At 31.7% G+C, this 26,209-nt stretch overlaps 1 protein-coding gene across 1 annotated transcript; it reads left to right on the top strand.

The window, feature by feature from the left end:
- Nucleotides 1-88: 88 nt before the first annotated feature.
- Nucleotides 89-25,543, top strand: heix (UbiA prenyltransferase domain-containing heix). Its single transcript, XM_035372552.2, has 2 exons — nucleotides 89-411; nucleotides 23,039-25,543. Exon 2 carries the CDS (start codon nucleotides 23,054-23,056, stop codon nucleotides 24,059-24,061), a length of 1,008 nt encoding a protein of 335 aa, XP_035228443.1. The 5' UTR covers nucleotides 89-411; nucleotides 23,039-23,053; the 3' UTR covers nucleotides 24,062-25,543.
- The last annotated feature ends 666 nt before the right edge of the window (nucleotides 25,544-26,209 follow it).

Here is a 26,209-nt window from a genome sequence, read left to right as displayed (position 1 = left end):
GATAATCATTAAAAACTTGCTAGATAAATATTTGATATGTGAGTTTTCTTTGCTTTTTTTTGGTAGAAGGAGATACAACTCATCTCATGCCAATGAACGTAGGGTGACTAAATGTTGCGGTATCTGGCAGACGGTATATTTTGAAATTGTGTAAATGCATGTTACTTTTTATTTAAACTTTTAATTCTAGTAAAACTGTTTACGTATCTGAATTTTCATAGTGTAAGATTATGGAAATGTGGCTTTTTACTTCGCATATTTTACCCCGAAGTGTTTAAAACCGTAGTTTTGTTTTAATCATGTATCAGAGAACAGTATTTAAGTAAATATATAATGAGCTTTGGAAGTCTTTTGTGACTAAGCCCGTTTTAACTTCAAATAACCGGATTTCAAAGTTTTTGCATATTCAAAGTAAGTTTTCATGATTTCTTCGTGAATAATACTGCGTACTAAATGCAAACTGAAACGTACTGCCCGTTTTCTGTATGAAGTGCATGTAATTCTTAAATGTAGATTTTATTTACAAAATTCAAATATTTATATAAAAATTTAATGTTGTTTTATGCAATTTCTTTTGCTTTATTAAATTGCAGTTGAATTCAAGTACATAGCATTAAATCCTCATAGATACTTAATTTTCTAATTTATCTATTAATTTCTATTACGTATTTCTTAAAGCAAAATTTTGTTCCGCTAGTAAATAGTTATATTTTTCTTTGCTAAAATAGTAGACTATTCGTGTTATTAAGCACATTCTTGATCACTTAATATTTAAAATATACTATGCTATTTTAGTGTGTAAAATACCTATGAAAATAATTAATTTTCCAGTTTTTCAGCTTCTGTGTCATAAACAGACTTTGACAAACATTAAAGTTGGTATTAAAGCACGAAATAAAAATGTGGGATTCATTTTCATTGTGGGGATTATGTTAAAAAAGATTTAATAGAAAAAATGCATGATGAAATTCCTAATACTATAAAGGAAACCAAAGATGTTATGAAGACTAATGCAATTATAAAAAAGTAGGTCTGAAACTAAATGAGCTCTCAGCTTGATACACATGCATTTCCACAATATATTTTTTGACATATTTCAAATTAAATGGCAGTTCCTTTAAGTGCAGTAAGAGATTTAATAATTCTAAGTTTCTGAAAAATCACTGCTTGTTTATAAAACTGTCTAAAGATAAATTGCAGTGCAAGAATGAAAAAAATGGCAGCTTCAAATTGAGTGTCATAATTAAATTGATTTATTTAATGATTTCAGTGATATTTTGTGACTTTTTCATTTTTGAAATTAAAAAAAAATTGCATGATCATTTATTTGTATTTTATATTTTTATAAATATTACAACATTTAATTTGAATTTGCTATTTTTTAATAATTTAAAATTGGAGCCATTTGTAAATTTTTTCATAGCTCATTACTAGTTGTGGTTGATCTTTACATTATGGTAACTTGGTGTTTTTTTGGGGACCAACTCTCCTACAGCAACCCTCTATTTTTTTTTCCCGCCGCCATTTTGTCTTCACGAAGTAAAGACATGTTTCTTTTCTTTTTATCTACTGAACACTTCTTCAAACAATCTACTAGCCGAATTACACTTATGCTAGAAATTTTATCTAACAAAACTGCTTAATCATGACAAATATTCACTGCAAAATTGGGAAAAAGTGCACATTACCACACTCCTTACGTGTGTTTCAAAATAACACATACACATAAACCATGTACACGCCGACTTATTTTTACTTAAAAAAACATCCCAGAATTGCACAGAAATGGCATTGCGCACTGTTCACTATATCCATGTACACTGCTTTTTTCTCATAAATTAGGAAAATTTCATGAAAATACATGACAATTTTCTCAATCTTTAAACCCGGTAAAAAGAACATATATGAAATTACCTGATCGCGAAAAAGTATTTACCCTTTCCAAATATGAACATTTCCACATATAAAATAAATAAAATATCCAAAAACTTTTACCTCTAAATCATCTATTACATTATACACGTCACCAACGAATTCATACCGCAAGCATTACAAATACTTAGTATCAGATATTTAAATTATTTCCATGCACGTTTACTTCAACTAAAACGTATACCAAATTCCTACAAACATAAAATTCACAAAATAACTATCATTTAATTAAAATATAATTAAATTCAAAAACACTACTTAAAATATAAATGAGCACATACATTAAATTAATACATACATAAATACCCATTTCGAATTCACTTTAGTTATGGCCATGGGATCCAAAAATTCACGAACACTGTTTCACACAACACAGAATAAAGCCAAATACAAAATTTCCAGATTTTTTCCCGATTTCCCCCCTTTTCCGATTAAAGAACCGTAATTCGTCCATTAATATCACATGACATATCCCATGATCTCTCATTTCCCTCACACAAAATAATGCGTAATCGGAACTGAGTACTGCTCACATTATTACCAAAGTCCCAGGTAGTAACCTTTATCGCCTCCAAAATGTCGCCAAACTACCAGTTACCATATTGTAAAGATCAACCGTCTAGTTGTAATGATGATTAAAATTTATTACAAGTTAATTATTATTATATTTATTATCACACAATAAGGAAAAAGGGTTGCATAAGCAACATTTCATGGAATATTTCACCTAATTTAAATTTCAAGCTTTTATCCTTGCTGATTAAAAGTAGAAAATTTGCAGTCGGGACTGGATTCAGGAATGTATGCAGGGTTCATACGGTCTTAAGAAACCTTAGATTTTTCGGAATCGATTTTTGGTCCTTAAAAGTCCTTAATTTTAATCGTTTGAAATTTCTGTCTGTTATTACAACTGCCATTTTGAGTGTGCATTAGCATTCGGGAGGAATATTTTTTGGCGATTCACTGAAATGTATGGTTATCTTTTGAATGGGTTGTAATTTGTTTCTAATATAAATGATAGGATACTCAAGTTTCTAAGCAAGAAGTGAAACGTAAGCATTTCAAAATTAATTTTTTTTAATAAAGAGCTCTTTTGAACTCTTTCTTTAAACTAAAAACTTTTCGCTTATGAGCACTTCAGAATTATTTATGACTAAGCATTTCCATTTATTAATTTTCATCTGTGTAGAGAACAGTGTTATTCATCATTTAGCTTAAAAACCCACTAACATTTTTATTATGATGAATGTTATCATGATAGATCAAAAACAAACTAAAATTGGAATAAACACAGGGATTCAGAAGGAAAAATATAGTTAATATTAACTGTTAATGATTAGCTTATATCATTTTACACTGATTTTAGTTTTGAATAGCCATTAACAGTTTGCCTCAATAAATCAGCAATTATCATCTATTGGTAAAAGCTTCAAGTTTAACTATAGTTTAAGCTTGACCATCTTGAAAGCTTGAGAAATTCTTGGTAATTATTCATTATAAAACATGCAATCAATAGTAGAAAAGGCAAATGAATGGGAAAAAATACTGGTCTAAAATTATGAAGAGATTTCGAAAGAAAAAAAGTGCATTTCAGTAATCACATGAAAGTTATTCTTAAATCTGTTTATTAAATTGAGTAGTCCTTTTTTTTAGCAATATTGAAATTGTCTAATTTTGGGTCCACTTTAAATGATAATCTAACTTCATATTTTTTCCCATTAAATTTTATTTCTATTTCAAATTGTTTCATGACATCAGAGTCATACAATGAATTTTATTCAAACTGAGATTCAATACCTAAGCTATCAGTTAGCCAATTCTCTATTTGTTTGATAGTTAATGAACCTTCCAGTAATACTCTCTTGTTTATTTCGTAGCCATGGTCAAAGGCTGCCATTGCCAATGCTATGGCAAACATTTCCAAGTATTTCTCCAGAATGACTTAGCTGATCTTGAACACAAATTCTGAACAATGTCTTCATTGCAGTTAAATTACTGCTGATCTTTTTGCATCCACCGAAATTTATTTCCCCAAAGTATTCCACGCCAGAACTTCAAGTGGAAAATATAGGTCGAATTCATCGTATCGGCACTTTGCCGATCTATCTGGGCCCAAACATATGCATTTTTAATTATCTCTGTGATTAATACTTCAAATTGTATTTTCTTTCATTACACTTTTGTAATTGGATTCTGGGGTAAAAATATATTTAAGTGTGACCCTTGGTGATTGACCAGCAAGGCACAATTTTAAGATAGTCGCTACACAAAACCAAAATAACAAGTCGAAGAATTGCACAGACTTGGTGTCCATGTACACATCCATATATTTTCACTTGAAAAAAATCAGAGAATTGCGCAAACTCGGCATTGTGCACTCCCTTGATTTTGTCCATGTGCGCATCGATCTATTTTCACTTTAAAAAAATCAGGAGAATGATGACATTATATAATGTTGAAACAAAGTTACTCATCATCAAAATTGAACAAAATTTGTAGCTAATTGAAGCCTCAATAAGCTGCAATTTAAATCGCACAGTGAAATAACATAAAAAAAGGAAATGCACATTGTCGCCTATACGCACTACGAAAAGGAAATATTGACTTACCATATTTAGAAATTTATGTGTCTTGTTTGTGGCACACAAAATTCCTTAACGGTATCCCAAAACTTTCTAAAATTATCTCAACTAGACTATGCATACTGCTGTTACCGCACAAATTCACAAAAGTAAAATTAAAAAATATCCTCTGTAGAGCCAGACTGTTGGTGGCATTTCGTGCATGAACTTTTCTTGCAATAAACCCATTCAACTTTACGTTCGACCATACGCATTTCCTTCGTACAGACAGGACACTTATAATTACTACTATGTAAACCTTAATTTACACATCAGTCAATTAATATTTTTTCCCTTTTGTTCCAAATCATGCAGAAACTTCACATTCATCTTGTCACATACAGCCATTTTACGATGTACAGCACAAAATAAGCAACATATTTCCTAACTGACATCCAACACAGAAATAAGTCCTTACAAATATTTTCATATCAGTCAAATTCACCGCAATTATTCACGTCATAATAGGGTTTCAATAACATTCAACTACTCAAGTTACCATAAATAAAACAACAATTTGACAATAAATGAAACAACAACTTGGTGATAATCCAAGGGGCATCCTAAAATGTAGACTGCTTCTTGTTACTTCTAATAATTTTTCTTCTGGATCATGATTTCCAAATATATAAATAATTGCATTCGCTTTTCTTATAATTAGAAGTTTTAACTCGTTACCTAGCCGTTTTGTGATAAAGGAAGACATTGAAGCATAATTAAGTAATACATTGATTTTTTTATCTGTACGGCATTACAATTCTCACAGGGCATATTTGTACCAGATCTGAATTTGAGTATTTCACTTGTTTGCTGTGTGATACAAATGAAACTGTTGTTTGGGATTTACCATCATTTTCTTTTATGTTAATACTTTCATTTGTTGAACTTTCAGTTTGAATTTTTTTTAAGCAAATTCATTTATGATGTTTAATTGAATTACATTTTCTACATGGATTTAATTTTGATTTACAATTAACACTGTGATTTTCGTAGCATTTAAATAGTGGCCTCTGAATTTTAGGGTACAACTCTGATAAACGCCCTAATTTCACCAAATGGGGCAATATTATTTTTGGCGCGATTGTATTTATGGGGATCGTAGTGTATTTTTGGAATTTCTGTGGGAGTCGGGACTTTTAAAACGGAGTTTGACGTGTCCGAAATGCGGAGCTGATACGAGAACTCGGACGAAAAATGGTGTTTCTGATAGACTTGTGTGGGTTGCAGTAAAATTGTTGCTAATAAAGTATGTGGGTGCCAGCGGAGTTTAAGGTTTGGATTTTGGTTTTCGTGTAGCAAGTTAACGTTGGAGGAAGTTTTTATTGTTACTTTCGAAATTTTGAATCGTAGGAATGCATGTGATATAGCAAAATCGTGGAAGTTTTCTTCACAGACGTTGTGTGACTGGCAAAATTTTATTAACGAATGTATTTTGGACTTTGTATGCTCTGTATCTGAGAAGATAGGGAGGAAAGATATTTCTGCTTTTAAAAGCAGCTTTCATTATGGTAAGTGCATTTTATTTTATTGTTTTTATTTTGTAGAATGTTATATTCATTGTTTTTTGTATGAATTTCGGTTTTTATTGTTGTTTTTTGAATTGTCTGAAATTTATTTTAATTTATTTTCTTGATTTGTTTTTAGTGTAGATTGTGCAATTCGTAGGTGTTTTTTAAAGTTGAAACAGAACGCTGTGTACATGGTATTCTTTGAAATTTATTGTTGTTATGTTAATTTATTAAAGCGAGGTGTGCGTAGTTCGTAGATTCGTTCGTTGCCTACAGTGTGCCATTCGTAGATGTTTTTTTAAGTTAAAACATGTTGCTGTGTACATGGATTCTTGTCAAATATTTTTGGTTAGAAACTTTACGTTTTTGCTATCTAAATTTCTTGTTTTTGTTTCGGATTTTTAGCTTAAATCGTGTGTTCAAAACATAGTTTTTGCATGTGCGAAAACCGTGTTTTTGGAAACATTTTAGGCTTAAAGTTTGAAATGTAGACAAAAAATTTAAATAGTAATACGGCAGCGTAAAGTTTCTCGCCAAAAATATTTGGCGAGAAATTTGGCGACCTGAGGGCGCATATCAGAATAGTTCCAATTTTAGCTTGTTTCATTTGTCGGCAGGTGAAAGAGATCTGCATTGAAAGAATTGTGGTTCACGTCACAAAGCACACAATTGAATTTTACACTGAATGAAAACACAGCTGTTGATTGACTAATAAGCTTAAACTGTTTTATATTTATTTTATCCTTAAAAGAATCGCTAGAAATCATTATATTTTTAGATTTCTTTGAATTGCGTAATAAGCTGGAGGATTCATGGCGTTCGATTTAAATTTTCAACAATTCGGTTAATTCCGAAATGCCAAATTTTGTAACTAGATTTAAAGTTTCCTGGGATTGAAGATTAGTTTCTACGTGTAGGGTAGACTTTAAGGTACCCCTTGTATTATGGCGAAATAATTGTTTGATTTATCGCCAAGTTGTTGTTTCATTTATGGTAACCTGAGTAGTTGAATGTTATGTAAACCCTATTGTGACGTAATCGGGTGCATGATTCTGGGAAATTTTGAAGCGGATTTTGGAGTGTTTTGTAAGCGTTTTTGTGGTGTGTGTTAGTTTGATTCTTTAGACGGTAGAATGGCCGAATGTAGTAAGATTAATTTGAATTTTCTGTGCGATTTGGAGCGAAAGGGGAAAAGAGCTTTAATTGACTGGTGTGTAAATGAAGATTTACTTAGTAGCCATTATAAGTGTCCTGTATGTAGGAAGGATATGCGTCTAGTCGAACGTAAAAACCATTTGAATGGGTTTGTAGAAAGAAAGATTCAGATGGTCACTATGTGAAGCGTTCGATCAGAAAGAGTACCTGGTTTGAAAAAAGTCGTTTGAGCATGATTGATATTTTGATTTTTACTTGGCTCTGGGTGTACGAAGTGAACTCGAAAATCATGGTAAGTGAATATTTGCTTTTGGTAGTGCTTAAATGTATAACATGTTTTTCCTTTTTTATGTTATTTTATTGTTTGGTTTAAAATGCATTTTATTAAGATTATGTATTTTTTGTTTGTCTATATTGTAGAATTTGGTGCTCCTTTGACTTTTTGAGTGAAAATATATCGATGTATACATGGACAAAGGGAGTGCGTAATGCTAGTTTGTGCAATTCTGGGATATTTTTAAGTGAAAATAGGTCGACGTGTACATGGATAAAGTTAAAAGAGTGCGCAATGCCATTTTTGTGCAATTCGGGGATATTTTTTTTAAGTGAAAATAGGTCGACATGTACATGGATAAAGTCAAAGGAGTGCGCAATGCCATTTTTGTGCAATTCGGGGATTTTTTTTTAAGTGAAAATAGGTCGACGTGTACATGGATAAAGTTAAAAGAGTGCGCAATGCCATTTTTGTGCAAGTCAGGGACTTTTTTTTTTTTTTAAGTGAAAATAAGTCGATGTGTACATGGATACCGAGTTTGTGCAATTGTTTGTCTTGTTATTCTGGCTTTGTGTAGCGGCGATTTTCGCGGGCCAAAAATCGCCGCTTCGCAAGCCAAAATAACAAGTCAAAGAATTGCACAAAATCGGTATCCATGTACCACCAAGTTTTGCCAACTATACTTTTATCGTTTCTAGTTCATTGCATAATTTCCAAAGATCTTCAATATCGCGCATGCACTTCGCTGGATCTAGGCATAGTAATTTCTTCACATGACTATTAGTGGCATTGTCATTTCTTTTGAAATGTTCTTTTAACAAAGTAATGCTTTTGTTGCAATTTTCATTTGTTAGAGCAAATCCTTTAATTGCATTCAGCGGAGTACCCCCAACAGACTTTTCAGGTATGAAAGTTTGTCAAAATCAGGTAACTTATGCTTTCGTGAATGGAATTTTGAAACCGACTTGAAAAATTATGCCACATGTTTTCATTATTGTAATACTTTGAGATAATCAATTTTGAAAGGTTCGCTAGATTTGATGGAGAAATTACATTAGCGTCATTACTGAAGTCATCTTTAGAATTATCCAAGTTAGTATGTGCGCTTTAATTTGACTTTTTTCTCAAATACCTAGAAACTTTAGATTTCCATTTAATTATTTTTGCTGTGTATTCTTCACTACCTGTTATTTCGTTTTCAAGTTCTTGATTAATCAACTACTCTTTGTTAGTATTTAATTTGTTTAACTTGGCATTTTTATCGGATAGTTGTTTATTTAATTGGTTTAGTTCATCAACTTTTTCTTCTACTCCTAACGGTTCATTTTGAAGAACAGTTTTTGTTTTTGTTATTTTAGTCTTAAGACTTTGAACCATCGCTCAAGCTTCTGTAATCAAAAAAATAACTCTCTCTTATTCTCAAAATGAAAGCTTACTGCTTCTTACTTCGCGCTTCATATTATGGGCATTAAAAATGTGGAATTCCTGTCAAATCTTCTCAGAGCAGGCTCTAGCCTAATAGCAACACAAGAAATAATTGTTCCTTGGGTGAAAAATGGGAGTTTGGGAATAAGAGAGCCATGAGTAAAATTTATGAAAGTTAATCCACACACGCCAATAAAATATTTAAGACAAGCAATTGATGTTCCTGTCATTACAGGCCAGTGTTTTCTTTAACATTGATCAAAACATAATCAAACATTCTCTGCACATAGCACCATCTATAAAATTATCTACAGTGACACTGTTACACGTTTCTGATTTGCTTAATTAAAAAAAAAAATCAAAAATATTTCGATTGTTTGAGCATTCCAGTTAGTTAAATGCTGGAGAGTGGGTTTTATTTTTTAAGCTAGGCTTTATAACTTTATATTGGTAAATCTCAACTATATTCAGTATTTAATATTAAACCCCCTTTTTTTCTGGTATATTTTTGTTATAAATTTGGTAGAGTCTTATAATTCAGCATTTTAATAAATGTGAGAATGAGACAAGAAATTTAATTATTATACAATATGGAATAATTATCTTCTTTAAATACTTGAACAGACCTGATTATTGTATATATAAATTTAATAATTACTGCTAATAATAATAGTTATATCTAGCTGAGTGGTTTCTGTGTAAGCATGTATTCACTACTGGTCTTTTATGGGCTTAAAAACACATGTGTTATAAAGTCTGATATCCATTCCTCCTCTAGACCACCAGCTTGACCACCATTGCCGAATGGTAGAGTTTCTGAACACTGGTAGTTCAAATCCTGGAAGATGGGTTGGCTACATGGGTATATTCATAGTTTTCGCATGCGTGATGTAGCTACAAGACACTTTACCTTAAGTCTTTCACAGAGGCATCCTTTTTCTTTAGCAGATAGTTCTCATGTACTTTGCTGCACTCAAAACAAACCAAAATCTAACTACCAGCCAAAAAATAAAGTTTTCAGTTTGTAAAGAATCTAGGAATGGAGAATATAATACTCAATAAAAGAAGGCAGGTGTGCCATAAATGCAGTTTTTCTCAGGGCTGAGGAGTCTGAATTGGAGTGGGGCAGATTTTGGGGTAAAAGGAGTCTGAGCTGGAGTCGTCGTTACCTGTGATAAGGTCATCTACATAAAAACAGGTATCAAGCATTTGTACTGTAGCAGGAAAGTCCTTTCTATACTTCTCTATATGGTTTTTAGTAGTTACTGCCAATACAAAGGGACTAGCGTTTACTCCAAAAATTATCCTTTTGAATTTATATACACATACATTATTCATATTGTCAATGAAAAGGAATCTCACTGCGTCTCTGTCTCCTTCACGTAAAGAAATTTGCAAGAAAGCCTTCTCTATATCTGCCAAGAAGGCGATCTTGTTCAAGCGAAAGAATGCAATAAATGAAATATATTTGTGTTTAAATTAACTCCTTGATATAAACAATCATTTAGAGATAATTGTCCTGGTTCATGCAAACTTCCATCAAAAACAGTCCTTACTTTAGTAGTTAAGCTGTCTTGCCTTACAAATGCATGATGGGGTAAGTAATATAAAGGTTTATTCACTTGCTCAGTAATTCCTCAAATAATTATTCAAGATATCACAGTACTCTAAATACAGGGAATTATCACGTTTCACTCTATTAACAAGGTTTGCAACATCGTAATTGTCTTTAAGTTCCTCCCAGTTTCTCTTCCAAGGTAATCCAACCTCTTATCGTCCATCTTTAAAACATACTGTTTCATTGAACATCTCTAGGGCCTTATCTTCCTCATTTCTCAATTCGGTATCTTTAATACCAAGTGATTCTAATTCCCAGAATTTGTTAATTGATTATCTAAATCTTCGAAATTGTTTACTAATCCACATTGATAACTCTTCTGTTTACTTAAATTCATAGACCCACTCAGTACCCAACCAAACACTGTCTCTTGCAACACAAAAGATTCCTCTTGTAATTTTATTTGATTTGGTTTCAGTGGCAGGTAAAATATACAGTACAAAGTCAGTAATCCGGACATCCATTATCTAGAATGATCTATAATCTGGACCTCAAAGCCACAAACTTTTTTTTTTTTTTTTGTATGCTTTACGCATGGGCGTTTAGCACAAAAAAAAAAAACAAAGCAACTTAAACAACTTACATTGAAAGAAATGTTTAATAAAGTTAACAAATAAATATTAAGCTTTTTATTTTTATAATTTTGGTACCCTTTAGATCATAATTGCTCTTTATTTGTGTCGCTTCTGAAACCGTTAAATTCAACCGTAAATAGATAAAAATGCCTTTATAATATACTTCAAACTTCTCTTTTTCAAGTCAGCTAGATTGCTTTCAGAAGAAACATGTCTCCAATCATAGTCAGGGCATAGCTCGTTGATTATTTTAACTTGGTTGGACACAAAAGGTTTAAGTCTTTCATGAGGAGTTTATATCCATGCCAACGCTATCATAGAGTGATAGAGTAGTACACATGATGAAACTCAACTTGAATAATGGAGTTGACCTTTGAAGTTAGTCGGGCTAGTAGCAACGCCGCACATAATTCCAGCCTGAGTATTGTTAAAGTTTTTATCGGAGATACTTTAGATTTAGAATATAACAATGTTGTTTTCCACTGTCCTTGGCTATTTTTTGAGCTTATGTAGATTGCGGCACCATAGGCACTTTCCGATGCATCTCTGAATCCATGTAATTCAATCATTATGGGATTTGTGATGATCGCATGCCTAGGAACCTTTACTTGATTTAAAGCGGGAAGTTGGGTTAAGAAATTTAACTATTCCTTCATATCATTGGGAGGAATTGGATCAGACCATTTTAATTTTTATCTCCACAGATTTTGTAGAAATATCGTTTCTCTTGTAATCACTGGACCAATAAGTCCGAGAGGATCAAACAGGCTTGCTATGGTAGATAGAATATCTCTTTTTGTGAAACTTGCCTTTGATTCTATATTGACCTTAAATGTTAAATTATCAGAATTACATGCCCAAAGCATGCCAAGAGTTTTCATAAGATGGGAATCTGAAGAAAAATTATATTCAGTAGCGCTGTTGTCGTTTAACGTGTCTGGATGGTTTGAAACCCATTTATGTAACTGCATGCCACCCTTGTTCTATAGATTTATTAATTTAAATTGTAAAGAAATTGTGTCTTCTAAATTTTCTGAACCTGATAAAATATCATCTATGTAGATGTCTGTAAATAAAACTGCAGAAGCACGAGGAAAACATCCTTGCTCCTCCTCAGCTAAAGCTTTTAAAGCTCTAGTGGCCAAATACGGGGCACATGTTGTACCATATGTAATTGTTCTTAGTCTGTATGTTTCAACATGAGAGCACGAACTTGATTTTCACAAAATTCTCTGCAGTTCTCTATCAGTTTCTTCGACAAGAATTTGCCTGCACATTTTAGTAATGTCTGTGCTAAGTACATATGTATGCGTTCAAAAACAAGTTACTATTGAGAATACATCTTACTGCTCAGTTCGACCATTGAGTAATAAGGAGTTGAGACTTACTCCATTTGTGCAGTTAGCTGATGCATCAAACACGACGTGAAGACGGGTAGAAATGCTTTCTGGCCGGAACACTGCGTGATGTGGGATGTAATAATTTTCACCACAGTTCTCGCAATTTGAAGTAACCTTTTCCATATGATTTAACACAAGATATTCATCCATGAATACCGTATATAAAGCGGACATAGTTTGATTTTTGTCTAGTTTGTTCGAGAGGAAATTTAGATTTCCGCCATTGATTTAGATTCTCCTTAAACTAGAACATTTGCCTTCCTTAATGGGTAATCTAACAATAAATCTTCTAGTGTTATCGCGCTTGTGAGTGGACATAAAATGTTGCTCACAATATTCTCTTTCAAATCTTTGAGAATCTACATTTGTATCATCTCCTGGAAAGCATTCAACTTCAAAGAATTTTTTGATAGAATGTTCTAAAGAATCCTCTTGAGATATACGAGTAAGACCAATAAAATTGTAAGAAACTGTATTTTTTACTGTCCCCGTGACCAAATACCCAAAGACACTGTTTTGAAACATCAAATTATTGTCGTGCGATTTGAATTTTTCTGCCTTGAGTTATTCAAAAAATACCTAACAGCCTGTGGAGAACTCTTTATTATTATTATTTGTCCGCTGCCCCGAGAGAGGGCACTACCAGCTTTCTCCTTCTTCCTCTCTGGAGGAAAATTCGAACTGGTTACTCGGTTCCTGGCTGCCGTCAGTGAAGCACGCACTCGCCTCTCTTTCCCTCTATGACTATATCCATGTACACTGCTATTTTCTCATAAATTACAAAAATTTGCACGAAAATGCAGGAAAATTTTGTGAATCTCCACATGCTCTTTTTACAAAACTACATATAACACGTAGGGTTGCCGTAAGTAGGGTCGCCAAATTTGGCAATTTATGCGAATTTTGGCCTGGTTGCGTTAATACGTAAGTACCATTTCATTTCTTTAAATTTATCACAGTGATATAATGGATGAATAGTTTGGGTTTTACAAGCTACACATATTTTAAATGAATCATTAGAATTGACGATAAAGGTTTCTCGACCGTTCGCAAATGTGCTTAGACGAAATGTTAGTGTTAACACTACTTAGAACTCGACACCTTCTGTCTAAAAATTGTAAAAAGTTATCAAAATCTGGGACTTCATTGTCCTTTAATGTGAATTCAAACTGCTTTCTTGTTTCTCAGTCTATTTTTTAGAGAACAACATTTAATAACAAGGCATTAAAAAATTTGTCTCTTTCAAAATCTAAAATTTTCAGCAATCGAAGATTTTTATTTATATTATCTAGCAAGTTTCGAAGTTCCTTGGCTGACTCATGTTTGATAGCTTGAAGATTGAGAATGTTTTTAATGTGCCAGTTAACAATAATTCTTTTGTTTTCGTACCTTTGCTTTAGGAATTATAACTATCATCTGAGGTTTCTATAATTTTTGCTTCTTCCTTAAGTGACCCACGTAGATAATAAAGCTTTTCTTTTACAGAAAGCTCTGAATTTTCGTCAGTTAGACTAACAAATTGACTTTTAAACAAGTTCCACTTCTCAAATTTTCCAGTGAAAATAGGAAGAGAGATTTTTGGACGTTTTATTGACATTAGCTTCAACTGATCGTTATTGCTCAAATTCAAATAAGTAGAACTGTTAGTGTTTTGATTTAGATAAGCAGAATTCTTTTCACTAATTTTAAGCTTATTAATCAAAGTTTTCAGACTTACCTCTGAATTTTGCAAGTCTTAATCTATCTGCGACAGCGGGGTTTTTTTTTTTTTTTTTTTCAGAGTTTTTTTAAAATCTTTTTCGCTGACAATTTTGTAATATTCTTCCTTTAGAACAACGAATTTTTCTTGAAGTTTCAAAATCACATCCAATTGAGCTTGTAGCTCGGAGATATTTTTATTATCCTCACATATGGTAATCTTCTTTAACTGTCCTTTTATATTCCCATGTTTACGATTCAGCATTGTAATGGCTGATTCAGTTGCCATTGTTCTCACAATTTGAACTGTTTAACTGAATGCACTGGTAAGACCTTCGGCTCGACGGACCAAACTTACGGAGGTTTGATTATGAAATAGTAGACTGTAGTTTAAAATAAGAATTTATTATCAATGCACAGTTTGCATTGGACAAAGTGTTACACTCTGCTAGTTGCTGGAGCTTGAGCAAAGATGCTATTCATACATCCACCCCGCTAGAGGGCGCACCTAGTTATTAGTGGTGGCGCTACAATATGAATTACGTAAAAGTTATATTTAAATTTTAAGGCAGTTGTTTTACCGCCAGTGCTTATTTATAGGTACTACAATGCACCCATACACAATTAATTGCTAATTCTTGAATTTGTTTAAACAAACCTTTATGACAGCTTGCCACGTGCTTCATCGCTACTTAGCCCAACCAACTTCATCCAGTCAATACCGTGACTAGAGACAAAATCATTGGTAGCCTAAAAAATTTCATCTGAGGTCGTTCTTGTCGGTAGCCTTTTACAAAACAAAAAGTTTTCTTGTCTGGTGTCTTCATCAATATAAACACATTAGATTTGCATTATCCTCTATATCTGTGCTTTCATCTATTTGCAAGGGAAAAAAACTTGCTCTTTTTTACTTGAGCAACTAGTTCGTGCAATCATCAATTCTCTTTTTAACTGTATTTTTTTATAATGGTATCGCCAAAAATAAACATTTTTCCTTTATTCCGCATAAATTATTTGTGACAATTTTCAAAGCGGGAAGTATTAATTTTTCTCCAGCATTATGAGGATACCCAGTTTCAGCTATTAATTTGGAAATTTTAAAAGATTTCAAAGTGAGGTTTTTATTTGACTGGTGAGGTAAGAGTGTATTTTTCATTTTTTTTAGCAGCAATCAATTCATTTTTCTTATCGGTAAAAAAGTTAATTGGCTTATCAGAATACTCAGAATGGAGTGTGTTTAAATGCCGTTTCAACTTTGACGGTTTCATACTTTCATTTGAAAGTTGTTCATTGTAAATAACACAGCGGCAAATTATTTGAAGCCGCCAGCAATGAACCCAAATCGTCACAATAGTTGCGAGTCCAAGTAGCTTTACGCTTGTTATTTTGGTGCTGTATATCTGTTTAGGTGCTTCAGGCACAGTTTCTTCGTGATCATGATGTTCAGCTTTCCTCGTGCTTGGTTGATCAACATCATTTAAATCTGTGATTTTCTTGATTAACCATTTATCCATTTTAAAAAAGGTTGAAAGCTTTAATAAAAAGAATTTGTTTATTAATGATTTATAAGAAAAAGTATTTTTATTACTTACCAATATGAAGTTGCTATTAATAATAGGAAATAACTATTGTCAAATAAAATAGTTAACAAAAATTCAAACATAACCTTGTTTTGATACACGTGAGTTTACGGCGCATGTACCGGAGAAGGCATTGAATGATGAATCGAAATCAACCAATCAGAGCATCCAAATTTAAATGGTCCAGTAGGCAACGGTGGTAAAGGGTTTCCACCTGCAGTACTTGAAAAAGGTTTGAAAAATATTAAATTTATAGCAAAATGTTATAGATTTTTTGTTTTTACAATTTTTGCCATGACCCAGCTGAATTTTTCTGCGACCTGGTGTCGGACCCACACTTTGGGAAATGTTGTGATAGAGAATATACCATGATTAATGCAATATGTTCACATCTAAGCATGAAAATGCATGTTTACGTAAGCATGTATAGTAATCATTGTCTGTTATATGGCAGAACAGAATAATAAAAAAATTAGTAATGTTTATAATTAACATTGAACCATAAAGTTTATAAACAAATTAGATTTTTTCGTAAGCAAACAACTGGAATTTTTAGTTTATTTAAAATTTGTTGCTTGTTCCAAGTCTTAACCCTTTAATGCGCACGATATTATTTTTATAATTTTTTAAACTAAAAACTCTAGAAATTGAATTATGATCCTAGAGATAAATCATACATGAATTTAAAAAAAAATCATACATGAATTTAAAAAAAAATCTACTCTTGCTCACTGTTCTGTGGGTGGTGGTCGCACTGTGAAACCACCACGCATCTAGGACTTTGAAACTTGCTGAGGTAGTAAGGAAAAAAAAACTTGCCTTTCTCCATGCATGTTTCCAATAAATGGCGAAATTTACGAATTAAAAATATATATATATATATGTAAGAATTGCATTATATATAATTTTTTACATTATTTTACAAAGTAAATTGTCAGAAAAAAATTAAAAAATAAACATTTATGTAATTTTTCTATAGCAGTGAAAATATAAGTACCTACATAATAATGTTTGGCTAAACAGATAAAAAAACTCAGTAAAATAAGGATTAAAAAAAAAAAAGACTCTTTATATATATATATATATATATATATAAAAAATTTCAAAGGTTTTTTTTTTTTTTTTTTTTTTTTTTTTTTTTTTTTTTTTTTTTTGTGACACTGTTCAAAGCATGTTTGTCTTTCTGGTACATGCATAGACCCACATTCAATGTTTCGTACATGTATCTTCTTCTATGAGATTTCTTCCTTGTGCTACTTATTCGGATTTCGTCCCAAAATATTCAGTAAATATTTTAATTTAAATAAAACTTAACGCGATTTCTATTTTTAATTATAGCAAAGTATATTTACATTAAATTTAAACCACACAAAATAATTTATAAAATCACAATACAGTATTATCGGTTTTCCCGAATTATAGAACATCAATTTAAATCTGGTAAGATGGCATACAGAAATTATAAAATTAAAAATATGAAACCATAATTTATGAAATAAAGAGCAATTATGATCTAAAGGGTATCAAAATTTACAAAAAAAAGCTTAATATTTATTTGTTTACTTTATTAAACATTTCTTTCAACGCGTGCATGCGTAAAGCATACATTACACATAGTCGAAATTAGAAAATTGCAACCAGAAAACTATTTGATGTGTATTCGTGATATTTATAATGACGAGGAATTTGATTTAAATCATATCAAAGACGGAGTACATCGAGATGAAATACTACATTTAGTAAGGAATTATAAAAAGAATAAAATAATAACATCTGTCCTGAAGATGAGGATAGTGCTGACAGATCAACTTCTAGTTTATTGCGCACCATGAGTGTTAACGCATGCGCAGAAAGTTTGCAGCTTTGAGGTCCAGATTATAGATCATTCCGGATTATGGACGTCCGAATTAAAGACTTTGGACTGTACTAGCTTGGGGAGCAAGTGTGTTGAGGTCAGAGAAAAGTCTTTGGAAAAGAAAGACCTTTTTACTGGGCAGTTGCATGTATTGTTTAGTAATAAAATAACTCTGTGGTTTCAAAACCCCTTATCCATATCTGGGTAAAAATAAACATTCTTATTTGAGAAGCAAGCAAACACCATTGTGAAGAGCAGTGGTTTCAAGGTGCGACTACTGAGCCTCTAGAGCAGTGGTTCTTAACCGGGGGTGCGGGAGAAGCCCCTACCTAACCATAAAAATTATTAAATATCATTTATTAAAGTTCTTATAATAGAATAGTTGAAATCTGCAATAGTGTCCCCAGTATTGAAGCTCATAAAAATTGGTAGCACCTAGCTCACTTATCGGCAAAAGACACAGGAAAGAGCCGGTGCCGATGGGAGTATACACTACGGTACCAAAGGGCATGAAACGCTATAAACGAACGCGAACAGGCAGCTAGGTGACAGAGAAAAGAAAAAAACTTTGTGGGAATACAAGCGGAGAACGTTATCTCAGCTTACGCATACGTTGAGTTCAATATGTGCTACTCGAATGGAATCTAAGGATTCACAGATTTGTATCTGCATCTACTGCACCTGTGTTAGGTTTAGTCAAGTTGAGGCAACTCTTGTGTCTGCGACATGTGAATTGTGTATTCTGACTTGTCCAGAAACCTCTTGAGACTAATACATTTTTAATTGCCCGTTCAAGCCGAATAGGATTCAGTGATATTACAAACATAAGAACATTATATACATTATTTCTAAATAATTAAATCGATAGTGAACCCCACTATGTCAAAAAAATGACAATGGAACTATAAGTATGTCGGTTATGGATTTTCCTGCACAACCGAAAAAGATTACACGCAACGACTGCTATACATATTGTGTTCCAAGATATTTTCAAACAGCAATCTCAAACCATCAAAGTTATTAGAGCATTTCAACAATCTGCATGGTGGGGAAAAAGGACATAGCATGAATAGCTTGAAGTCAAAGAAGGCTCGGTTTGATACCAGTGGAACTATCCTAAAATTGTGCGGACCAGCAATTCAAAAACCTTTATCAGAAGCGTCATATCAAGTGGCATATTTATGTGCAAAAAAAAAAAAAGAAAGAAAGAAAGAAACTTCACACGATCGCTGAAGAGTTGATTAAACCTTCTGCTTTAATTATTCCTAAAACAGTTTTGGATTCGGAAGCACATTGAAAAATCCAACAGATTCCATTATCGAATGATATTATACGATCACGAATACAAGTTCTCAGTGAAGATATTTTAATGCAAGTGATTGAAGACATAAAAATCAGTCCACTAAAAATAAGCATGCAACTGGATGAGTCAACTGATGTTGATAATTGTAGCCAACTTTTGGTATTTGTCAGGTATGTGAAGGAAAAAGACGTGATAGAAGATTTCTATTTTTTGAGCCACTGGAGGTGAATACGAGAGGAATTGATGTTTTCAATTGCTTCAAAGATTTTTTTTGCTAAATATCAATTACCAATGAATATGATTGGCTCAATATGCACTGATCGAGCCCCAGCAATGTTAGGCAAAAATTCAGGATTTTTTTCACACATGAAAAGAGAATTACCGGAAGTTATAGTAATGCATTGCATGTTGCATCGTCATGCACTTGCTTCGAAAGCATTGGCAGAAAGTTTAAAACAACATCTAACTACAGCAGTAAATGTAGTAAAATACATCCGTGGACGAGCGCTTAATCATCGAATTTTTCGTGCATTTTGCGAAGAAATCGGTGCTGATCAAACCGTGCTCCTATATCACACCGAAATATGATGGTTATCTAAGGGTCGCATGCTCAACAGAGTTTTTGAATTGCGTGAGGAAATTATTCAATTACTGACTAGTCAAAATTGTTATTTAGTAAAAGATTTTGAGAGTAATGATGCAATGCTTAGGCTGGCCTACTTAGCAGACATATTTAGCCATTTAAATGAATTGAATCTATCAATGCAAGGATTTGGTATAAATATAATAATATCTAATGAAAAATTATCTTCATTTATCGCAAAATTAGAAATTTGGATACGTCGAGTAGAAAAGGGGAATTTTGCAAACTTTCCCTTGCTTGATTCTGTTATTGGGAAAAATGAAAAGAATACAATTATACCCGACATTGTTATACATTTAAGACGATTGAGCGAATCATTCAATGGATATTTTTCTACCAGAAATATTACCAAAACTCAGAGATGGATACTGGATCCATTTCTATTTGACTTAAATTTGATGGATGATAGTTATCTGAAAGAAGATCAACTTATTGAAATGCGAGCAAGTAGACATGTTCAAATGGAATTCGAACAATTAGAATTGCAACAATTCTGGTGTTCAAAGTTACAACGTTATCCAGAGTTGGCGAACGGAGCACTGCAGTTACTCTTACCCTTTGCTACCACCTACTTGCGCGAAATATGATTTTCATCGCTTTTTCATAAAAACTAAAGCGAGAAATCGCTTAAATGCAAGTGATGACTTACGCGTATGTTTCTCAAAAAAGTAACCTTGCTTCGCCAGTATAATAATGAACAAACAACAACAGACTAGTCATTAATAAAAATAATATTGTTTTGTATTTATATAAAATGTACAATGTTTTTCAATAAACAATAAGTTTTGCATAAAATGTATTTTTCTAGACTATAAAAATTAAAACACATTTTTCAATGGGGTGCGGAGATATATTTTCAGATTCAATGGGGTGCGACTCGCTAGAAAGGTTAAGAAACACTGCTCTAAAGCATTGTGTCACAATGCTAGTGGTGCAGTGGTCGCGGCCTGAAACCACGAAGCAAATGTCATACATATAGAGGGTTTTTTTTTTATATATGCAGTTTAATTATTGCTATTTTTATTGTTTATAATAGAAATCATCATGTGCAATGAATAACTTTTGAAATTTAAAGTTGTTTATATTAATAAAATAAATTTATTTTGTCTCGTTGAAAACGAATTTTAAAAGGCATCCGAGTTGAAGTACTAAGACCTAAAACATGTATGATTCTGCAGTCATTTTGTGTTATTTAGAAGTAATAGATCGGTAATCAATTATTTTCACTCAAAAATTTCGGAAAGAAGAGGAGAAAAAAATTCAAAAGTTGGTGGTTTCAAAGCGCAACAACCGCGCTTCAAAGGGTTAACAGGGAATCTGCAAGGGGTTTAATCCATTGGCCACATCAGAGTTTTAAACATATTAGGGTTTTGCTTATTAATAAATGTGCTTGTTGATCTATGAAATTCTGGGAAAGTCTTTGACTTGCATTTGCAATGCATTTTATCAGTATAGTATTAGAATATAGTTTGTGATGTTTCTATCTATAATGAAGCATGTTACTGTAAAAATGTGGCTGATTAAATTAATATTTTTATTTTGGTGAAAGAGAGTTTTCATGCAGTTGAAGATAATCTCAGACCAAGATAGTTGTGTCTTAGCATTTAAAAAGCCTCATATAAAATTAGTTTTAGACTTCAGTTCTGGAAGTTTTTTCAGTGAAAAATTTACCTTGTACGTGAGTCTAGGACAGCCAAAGACAGTGCTTGAACTTAGCATTTGTTCCTAAAATGCTGAAGGACATTTAGAAATAGTAGGGAAACTGTGTTACTGTAATAATTGTTTGTCTCTTAAGCATGCAGAGTATTGTATCATAATTTGCTATAAGCCTGGAAGACATATTATGTATCTTTATGGTCACTGGCTACAGAATGGGTTTCTTAGTCTGGTGTGAAAGAATTCCTCATTACAGACTGATCCACATTGTTGGTTCAGACCCATTTATGATCCTAGAACAGAACTGTTAATTGGTGTATCTGTACCTGAACTCTTTGGTACTTTCTGTGACAGTAGGTTCATGTACACCCATTGGAAAGAAAAGTGTACCAGATGAGATATACCGAAATATGATCCTTCATAATCATCTCATGTATTTTAAGGGTGTTATAAGCTCCCAAATTCGTGTTGATTGAAAATAAATCTGATTTAAGCCACTGTAAAGGATGGAAATAAATGATCAAATTTTTCTACATTAACTAACTTACTCTCTTGAATTAAGTCCAACTGAACCTGTATGAAATACTCTTATTTAAACTGAATATAAAAAATCTCGTAAGGTTCTTTAATATTTCTTTTCTGGAAGACTATTGTAAGACTAGATTTTCATATTGCTATTTCTTTCTTAATACATGAACTGCATATGTAGTAAGTGTCTTGTATTTGCACGTCTATTATTCTGTAAATGTCCTTATTAAAATCTATATGTGCCTTATTGCTGAATTCAAAATGTTAATATTTGCTTATTATGATCTTAATTATGCAGATAATGTCATATTTTTGGTCGATGGTTACAACTTTCGGGTAACATTTTTCTTCAATTCAGTGTAAAACAGTTTATTCCATTTTATTGGGCTAAAACCTAAAAGATACATTTTTAAATATATAATTAAACTAGTTAAGTATATTTTGATACACAAAACATTCTGTTTTTTAAAAATGGTAATGTTATTGATTTTTTTCTTCCAAAATTCTTTTCAAATAGCATATTTAATTCAAATAAAAATTTACCTTAATTATTTCAATTTCAATAAAGATTTGTAAAATGCATGAGTAAGATGATCAACTGAAAAACAATAGATATTAAAACTATAAAATAGATTATTTTTGGTTATTTATTTATCAATCTAGTACATATATAGTTTACTGTTAAGTTACTGATAAGACTTACTAATGTTTGAAGTGTTAATTATTGGAGAAGTTTTGTTAAACCAGTGTTGAGTAACTGCAAAAATATTCATACTTTCTGATGATCGACACTTGCGTTTCAACTTTCAGGTAGAATTTCTACATTTTTGGCTCTATTTTGGGTATAAGTGTGACTATAACTAACCCAAAAATGCACATAATATACATGTCTTTATGAACTTATATGCCTTTATACTATTTTTCATTTTGCTGGTTAGTGTTTCATATGCCAATTAGAATTCCCTCCCTCATAAAAATTCTAATAAAATGCTTCCTTTTTTTGTTATGTATGATGAGAAGAATACCTGTTAAGCCATAAAGATAGTCAAAACGAATGATTTCACCAATTTACAAAGTTATCAATTAATTGGTGACTATTTGTGGAGATAAAAATAATCAGGAAGTTCCTCATTTTTTATGATGTTTTTGTTCTGAATATAATTATTATTTATTTACATCAGAATACTTTTATATGTTTGTGTAAAATATATATTATTTATTTTAATATTATTAAATTGTAATTGGTAATTGAATTGCATATTTTCAGGGTCCTAACATCAACATGCCTTCAGTGCAATATCAGCAGAATTCAGAAGAACTGCAAGAACATGATGATATTCCAAACCATCAAAATGATGTAAGAAGTATCACCAATCCTCGCTCTTCTACATTGTCTACTTTTTCAACATATGTACATGCTCTCAGGCCTTGGTCTTTTAGTGCATCACTTACTCCAGTTGCTATTGGAGCAGCTCTTGCATACAAAAGCACAGGACAATTTGACACTTCCATATTCCTTATAACTTGTTTAACTGCTGTGTCTGTTCATGCAGCTGGGAATGTTGTGAATACTTACTTTGATTATATGAAAGGAATAGACAGTCGTAGAAGCGATGATCGAACACTTGTCGACGAGATTTTAACTCCTGATGAAATTGTGAATTTAGGAGTTGTATTGTATACTCTAGGCTGTGTTGGATTTATTGGTACTGTGTTGTTATCAAGTGCCAAAATGGAACACCTTGCTCTTGTGTATTTTGGAGGTTTATCAAGTTCATTCCTGTATACTGGTGGTATAGGATTGAAATACATCGCTATGGGTGATGTTCTGATCATTGTAACATTTGGTCCACTAAGCGTTCTATTTTCATTTATGGCACAAACTGGATATATGGATTTTTACACGTTATTCTATGCTATGCCTCTTGCATTGAATACAGAGGCTATTTTACACAGCAACAATACTCGTGACATGGAAAGTGATCACAGAGTTGGTGTTGTTACACTTGCCATATTGTTTGGTTATGCTGGTTCTCACATTCTGTATGCTCTTCTTTTATTTACACCATATATTTTATTTACAATTCTTGGTTTACATTTCAGTTTTTGTTTTTTCCTTCCTCTCATCACTCTTCCAACTGCATTTAAATTGGAAAAAATGTTTAGAGATCGAACGCTACAGAGAGTACCAAAGGAAACAGCAAAACTTAATCTATATTTTGGTTTACTTTATTTTATAGCATGTCTTATGGTTGAGAAAGATAAGTTTCCTTACTTACATGTGAATTAAAGTTAAATAGCATTTTTGGGCATTTGCTAAATGGATGATTTTTCTAAGTGTATAACAGCAGTTTTTTATCTTATTTATTTGCATAAAGGTTATCACTGTGGTATGATAAGTGAAATATCAGTGGAGTGAAATTCGTTGTTAAAGTGTTCCCATTCAAGTGTTTGTGAAATGCATTTTCCTGGTGCACATTTTCATACAACAAAACATCTGTTGAAGTTTTGTCAGCATTATATATATTTATTTTCAGTTTATAGTGTGTAAATGTCTTAATTTATAACTTTTTTGTGCTCTTGTGTAAGTTAATTTATTGAAGTTGAACCTTTTATAACTGCATTTAAGCTTATAGACTATTTAAAATGATTGCAACTTGTCAGAAAATTCCCCCATCTTCCAGATTTTAAGCCCAAAATAAGTGATCAGAATGAATGTGTTACTTTTTGTAGATTATCTGATATTTTTATATTCACTGACATTCACCTCAAAAATTTTATCTGGTTGTAAATGATAGATGAATTAAAAAACATTACTGGAATTTTCTATTTTGTAATAATTAATTCGTCAGTTTACACTAATGTATAATATATAATAAAATTACATACTTCTGTTGTACACTATTTTCATTTACTGAATATACTTGCAATGGTACTTTAAAAGTTCAATGCAAAATTCATTCATATCAATTCATTATATGCTGATTTTTGTAGATTCTTGACCATTATGAAAGATTTAGATATATGCTTACAATATCATATTTATATAATGTAAAAAATGAGTCAGTGGAACATTATTTGTAAATTTGCATACATTGTATCAAAAGTGAATTTGGTACCATAAAAACTTAAGCCATAACTCATATTTTATTGTAATAATAAATTTATTTTATCCACACCCCTGCACAATTAAATTAAGTGGAACTTTTTACATATTCTTGAAACTTCCTTCAGATTGAATGTAACAAATTTCAGTAGTGACTAAAGCCAGGAATAAGAATAAATAATTCAAGTGATATACTGTCTCGTACATTCATATTTTTTAAGCCTAAATTTTACGTTTTTAGATTTGCATTGTAGATCTTAGTATTTAGGGCCCTATAAAGCATATTTTAATTTATGCCGTGGGAGCAGTCAAATAATGATAATTATGATGCTTATTGGAAATTAGATAAATGTAATTATTGAATTAATTCTAAATGTTGGAAACTAAACGTTTGATATCTGAGAATATGTAGTAAAATGCATTATTTTCTCTGAGATTTTTTAGAAAAATATGATATGAAACTTTGTATGAATGCAAGCATTACTTGGCTGCGCATGTATGTTAAAAAATTGCATTAAATGGGGATGGGAAACTGTTCTGTTAAACAGTTTTAGATTATACTGCTGAATGTTAAAAAATTATTAATCATTTGTAACTACAGTGTAACATGTCATACGTGATTGTACTTTTTTGTATAATAAAAAGGCTGTATTTCATAAAAGCATACATATATCTGTTTTTTCATTTTCATGTGTCAAGTATTTGAAACTTTTTTCTGTTTTTATTTTTAATCAATAATATTAAGAGTGTATCATATTTTCTTAAAAAATTGTATAATTTTAATATTTTCCTATAAAACAATTTTTTATTTCATTTCAACATAGTGTTGCTAATTAAAATTTTCTATTTGTATTGAGTATTGTAATAATTAAAACTTAATTATTAGAGGTAAAATAGTTTATGCAAAGTATATGAGCCTGTCTGGTATGAATTGAGGACATTTTAAGGAAAACTGTGTATGGGGGGGGGGATCTTGCGCTAAAAAGAGGAAGGGAATTCGAATGAAAAATGTTGCTTTTCTGTAAATCTGTACTTTTTAGTTGTCTTACTTCGATTATAATTGTGAAGATAATTGCCACATTAAATGTAGTTTGAAAAAAAAAAAAAAATCCCAGTTTTTCAAAATGTGATATACCTAAAATTGCTTTTAACTTTATTCAGTATTATTTCAAAGTGAAATACATTTCACAATAACAATTTGTTAAAAATAAACATTATACTTTGAAAGAAGCCAAAAACTGTGCTATATGTGGTCTTTGAACCATTTTCGTGTTGCATTCTGATCAGGCTGCATTTTAAAATGGATTTAAAAGTCAGAATTATATTCATAAT

Source organism: Stegodyphus dumicola, chromosome 4 (genome assembly GCF_044657685.1).
Source record: "Stegodyphus dumicola isolate Sdum_Otavi_A_Nest chromosome 4, ASM4465768v1".
NCBI lineage: Eukaryota > Metazoa > Arthropoda > Arachnida > Araneae > Eresidae > Stegodyphus > Stegodyphus dumicola.
Note: the sequence above shows the minus strand (reverse complement) of the source record. Positions and strands in the feature narration are given on the sequence as shown.